Source organism: Wolffia australiana, chromosome 4, assembly GCF_029677425.1.
Source record: "Wolffia australiana isolate 7733 chromosome 4, ASM2967742v1".
In the NCBI taxonomy this organism is placed as follows: Eukaryota; Viridiplantae; Streptophyta; class Magnoliopsida; order Alismatales; family Araceae; genus Wolffia; species Wolffia australiana.
In genome coordinates this window covers 7,945,161-7,951,160 of record NC_135838.1, presented here as the reverse complement: position 1 = coordinate 7,951,160, position 6,000 = coordinate 7,945,161, and the positions used below count along the sequence as shown (strand labels likewise).

At 40.7% G+C, this 6,000-nt stretch overlaps 1 protein-coding gene across 1 annotated transcript; it reads left to right on the top strand.

Annotated features, from left to right (window-relative positions):
* Nucleotides 1-1,898: 1,898 nt before the first annotated feature.
* LOC144701807 (purine permease 1-like) lies at nt 1,899-4,425 on the top strand. Its single transcript, XM_078573575.1, has 2 exons — nt 1,899-2,591; nt 4,093-4,425. Exons 1-2 carry the CDS (start codon nt 1,902-1,904, stop codon nt 4,423-4,425), a joined length of 1,023 nt encoding a protein of 340 aa, XP_078429701.1. The 5' UTR covers nt 1,899-1,901.
* The last annotated feature ends 1,575 nt before the right edge of the window (nt 4,426-6,000 follow it).

The window sequence follows — 6,000 nt, the reverse complement described above, 5'->3', positions numbered from 1 at the left end:
AAGTATATTGCAACCCTTTCAGTTGGCTATTACAGTCGCATGCTGATCAAAAGCCACATCAAATGAGACAATTGTTATCATCAGAGCAATGATGAGACACTTGAATGGTGTAATGGCTGGTATCAGATATGTCCACCCAGTGAAAGATGGTATGGCTTGTATCAAACACTTGAAGGAAGGATGTTACGAGTCAACAGTGTTATGTCCACCCAGCAACGGATATCAATGTACAAGGCTTGTGAGGCCATGAAGACCAAGATGAGAAGATATGCATCAATCCTCACTCACAACCTGACCTTCACTGTTGCTACTCTCGTTGATCTCTCCATGAAGCTACAGTTATTGGACTACGACCTACGGGACGAAACAATTGCATATGTGCAACACTTATTGCATTCCCCCCATATCACCAACAACAGAAGCGTCGTTCGTTCAGATTCTTCTGCATGTTTTTGACCGAAGTGGACATCTACAACTTTCTTTAGTGAAGTTGTGACCAGACAATGAGCAGACACCAACCCTTACTCCAGGGCATAAGCTACAAGTGTACATGAGCTCACCTCCTCTCAAGGGGACATAACCATTGCACTAGTGGAAAGTAACAGGAGAACATCCATATCCAAGGTTGGCAATGGTTGCGAAGGAATTCCAATCAGTCTCCGTGATGAGTGCGCCCTCCGACTTCTCTGCCGGTCGTGCCGTCATCAACTACAATCGATCCGGGTTGACGACAAAGAGCGTTGAAATACTAATGACACTAAAGTATTGGTGGCAAGCAGATGAGGATGATGACACTGATATCAAGTAAACAGACGAAGATAGCGATGAAGATCCCAGTGTTCATTAAGCTCATTTCTTCTCCCTTCAATTTTTTGAAGCACTTATACATTTATTGATGTGTTGAAACTAGCTGTGGCATACTAATTTTATATTTGCAAACCCATAACGGAGTAGATTTATGGGTCATTTCTTCTTTATTCACATCATAGAGTATCATCATTTTATAAAGAAAATGGTGTTAAATAATTGAAAGTTTTCTTGTTTCTTAGGGTTTATAGGATTCGAGCAACCAATTCCAGCAATTGTATTAGTCATCTTAAGATTCATATACGTCAACCATGAATTGTGCCATGAAACAAATAATAAAAACTCATGTTCTAAGTTTTTGGATTTTCATAGTGTCTGAGATATATATCTTTGAAGTATGAGTTGAACCATACTAATTAGAATGAAAAGTTGAACCATACTAATTAGAATGAAAAGTTTATATATTTACGTTCCATTTATTATTCCAAGTGAATGTCTGATTTTTCACTATTCCTTGTGAATTCACCAATTATACGAAATTATTTAAGCCTGGAATAACTATGTTTAGAAGAAATTGGCTGGTTTATATACTTAGTTTAATAATGATAATTAATATGGAGATGAAGTTATGAATTTTCTGAAATTTTATCGATTTTTCTTGGAGTTTATCGGAGGAAGGAATGATTTTTTTAAATACAAAAATAAAAGAAAAAGATACAACTATAAGTAAAATAGGATTTCCACGCCATTTCAAAATTCAGAGGGAAATTTATTAAATTTTCCTCGCATAAATACCATTAAAGAAGCTATATATACCCTGTGTGAATTTTCGCATATCACAGCACGCCCTTCTCTAGTGCCACCAAATACAAAGCCGCGCCGCACCGTTCTTTCATAACTTCTCCGAGCCCACGTCGCTCCCCCCACAAAACACCGCCACCGTTTTGTCCTTCTCCTCCGGCTGTTATACATCGCGACGAATTCCCTCACAAGAACCTAAGCCTCCCACTCTCCAATCGTACTCCTCCCTCTAACTATTAAACCCCACGAGACAAAGAAAGAAAGAAAGAAAGCAAAGGTCTAAAGAAGAAACGATGGTCTCATCTCAAGAACACGGTGGAAATACCAAACAAGCGCTTCTCGCGATCAACTGCACCCTCATCGTCGCCGGGGCATCCGCGCCGTTGCTCCTCCGCCTTTACTTTCTCAACGGCGGAGATCTCCTCTGGCTGTCGAGCCTGGTGCAAGTCGGAGGCTGGCCTCTTCTCCTAATACCCATCACTATATCTACTCTCTCGGGCGACAGCTCCACTTCCATAAGCTTACCTCTGTTCGCTGCGGCGTCAGGAATCGGCTTACTTATCGGCCTCGATAGCTATCTCTTCGCTGTGAGCTCCTCCGCCTTGCCGGCCACGACCAACGCGATTCTCAACACTACCCAGTTGGCCTTCGTCGCAGTCTTCTCCTTTCTTATTGTTCGGCAGAAGTTCACGCCCTTCTCTGTTAATGCGGTGGTGGTGCTGACGCTCGGCGCGGTTGTTCTGGCTGCGCCGGCGGCGGCGGACAGGCCGGCGGGGGAGACGAAGGGAAAGTATTTTTTGGGGTTCGCAGCGTCGCTCGGGTCGGCTGCGCTTTACGCGCTGACGTTGCCATTGACGGAGCTTGTGTTCAGGAGAGTGAGAGGGCCGGTGACCCATCGAATGGTGCTGGAGGTGCAGGTGGTGGTCTCCGCGTTTGCCTCTGTTGTATGCGTCGTGGGAATGCTTGTGAAGGGCGATTTTCAGGTCTCAGCATCATCATCTTCTTCTTCTTAATCATCATCGTATCCATCTTCATCATCTAAATCATCAGTCGCCATTATCCTCTTCTTCTTCATCATATCAACCATCGTCATCTATATCATCAATCACCGTCATCCTCTTCTTCTTCATCATATCAATCGTCATCATCTATATCATCAATCACCATCATCCTCTTCTTCTTCTTCTTCATCATATCAATCGTCATCATCTGAATCATCAATCACCATTATCCTCTTCTTCTTCATCTTATCAATCGTCATCATCTGAATTATCAATCACCATCATCCTCTTCTTCTTCATCGTATCAACCATCATCATCACCATCATTCTCTTCTCCTTCATCATATCAATCGTCATCATCTGAATCATCAATCAGCATCTTCTTCTTCCTCATCATATCAATCATCATCATCATCATCATCATCCATCTAAATCATGATCATTATCATATTCTTCATCATCATCATAATCATCATATTCTCCTTCATCGTTATATTCATCTTCTTCATGATAATCATCATATTCTCCATCATTATATTCTTCTTCTTCATCATAATAATATTCTTATTCATCATCAGGATCATTATATTCATCATAATATTCTCCTTCATCATCAGCATCATCATACTCTACTTCATCGTAATCATCACATTCTCTTTCATCATTATCTTCATCGTCAACATTACCATCATCTTATTATTCTTCTTCATCATAATCATCATAATTATCTCCATCATCAACATCATCTTATTATCCTTCTTCATCATAATCATCAGCATCATTATCTTCATCATCAACATCATCTTCATCATCGACATCATCTTATTATTCTTCTTCATCATAATCATCAGCATCATTATCTTCATCATCAACATCATCTTCATCATCGACATCATCTTATTATTCTTCTTCATCATAATCATCATTATCTTCATCGTCATCATCAACATCATCTTATTATTCTTCTTCATCATAATCATCATCATCATCATTATCTTCATCATCAACATCATCTTATTATTCTTCTTCATCATAATCATCATCATCATCATTATCTTCATCATCAACAGCATCTTATTATTCTTGTTCATCATAATCAGTATCATCATCATTATATTCATCGTCATCATCAACATCATCTTATTATTCTTCTTCATCATAATCATTATCTTCATCATCAACATCATCTTATTTTTCTTCTTAATCATAATCATCATCATTATCTTCATCATCGACATCATCCTATTATTCTTCTTCATCATAATCATTATCATCATCATTATCTTCATCATCCACATCATCTTATTTTTCTTCTCAATCATAATCATCATCATCATCGACAGAATCTTATTATTCTTCTTCATCATAATCATCATTATCTTCATCGTCATCATTATCTTCTTCTTGTTCTTCAATTCTTTCTGCAATCTCTCTCTCCCTCTCTCACTGTCTGTGATTAATCCTACATCGGATCTGGTCCCAGGAGGTGGCGAGAGAGTCAGGAGAACCGGATATAGGGAAGGTGAAATACTACCTCGTGCTGGTGGGCGGGGCAGTGGCTTGGCAGGCGTTCAGCTTGGGCTTAATGGGCACCATAGCCTGCTCCTCCTCTCTGTTCGCCGGAGTCGTCGTAGCGGTGTTGCTTCCCGTCTCTGAAGTCACTGCCGTTGTCCTCTTCCGCGAGCGTTTCGACGTCCGTAAGGGAGTCGCCATGGCCCTCTCTCTCTGGGGCTTCGCTTCCTACTGCTATGGCGATCTCTCTCAACCTCGTCCTTTCCTCCGCCGATCCACTCTCTTGGAGCTTCCATCCCCCTAAAAGAAACCAGCTCCAGACATTCCAGAGTCCACTTACAATCTCTCTCTCTCTCTCTCTCTCTCTCTCTCTCTCTCTCTCTCTCTCTCTCTCTCTCTCTCTCGCTCTCCCTCTCTCGCTCTCTCTCTCTCTCTCTCTCTCTCTCTCTCACACACACACACAGCATCTATCCCATCTCTGTATCTGTCTCCCTCTGTCTCTGTCTCCATCTTTCCGTCTCTATCACCATTCTTTTCCCCCGCCGGGCAACCCTCTTGGAGCTTCCATCCATCCCCCTTAAAGAATCCAGCTCCAGGCTTCCCAGAGTTTACTTAGAGTCTCTCTCTCTCTCTCTCTCTCTCTCTCTGTCTCCATCTTTCCATCTCTCTCTCCATTCCTTTCTTTATATCTACGTCTTAGAGTCTGTCTCCATCTTTCCATCTCTACCTCTATTTCTCTCTTGATGTCTACCTCCACTAGTCTCTGTCTCCATGTCTATCCCTATCTCTCTTTATCTATATCTTCCTCTATCTCTATATCCATCTGTCTCTATGGATTATCTATATCCCTATATTTATCATTAGCTCTAACATCTCTCTCTCTCTCTCTCTCTATATATATATATATATATCTTAAAGTTTTTCTGTATCTAGGTGTAACGGTCAATGCATCAATCTATATTTGAATTTAGTTCTCAATATCTAGCCTCCAGCAGTCCCTGTCTCCATCTCTATCTCTTCCTCTATATTTCGAGTGCCTCTACACTATGTCTCTCTCCATCCCTAGACCTAACCTCTGCCTCTACATTTCTTTCTCATATCCAGACCATTCCATTTCTCTATCTGTATATAGAGACATGGAACTTCTAAAATTTTGATCCCTATATCGTACTGTCTCCTCAACAGCAGGGATAAAGCATCCCCTTTCCATAATTACATACTGAAGTTGAATTCCAATCCGCCGGAATTCATTTCTCGCTCTTGATTTAAGAAGGAAAGTATTATTTTGACCAGGCTCCTTGCATTGTTTAAAGATTTTATCACTCGGGCTGTCACGCCGGTTCATTTTCATCTCTCTTTCTCTCATCCCTTATCTCTATATTTGTATCAATCTCCATCTCTTATCTCCATCGCTATCACAGCCACTATCTTTACATCTACAGCTTATCTATCACAAATACCACAAACTCTATCTCAATGACGGCCTCGGGCTTTATCCATTGGTCGATATCCATCTCTATGCTTCTCTCGTATCCATTAATAATTCGTTTCCTCTATCACAAATTAGTAACCACATATTGAGCCCCACGGTGCACTTTCCCCTCTCTATTACCTGCTTGAACCATCAATCTTGCATATCTACGAGCAAAATGTAGAACTACCACCTTTTCATCTCGCTCTACATCGCGAAGGCTAAATACTGGGCTGGTCTCTGGTAGATGACTAAATAGTAAATCTAATTCTAAGGTACGGGTTTTTACATCAGATGAGTAACAAAATAATAATTTTTTTATAGTTTTGTGTTTACCCACAATCTCCTCTCTCTCCATCTATCTATCTATCTATCTATCTATCTATCTATCTCTATCGATCTATCTAT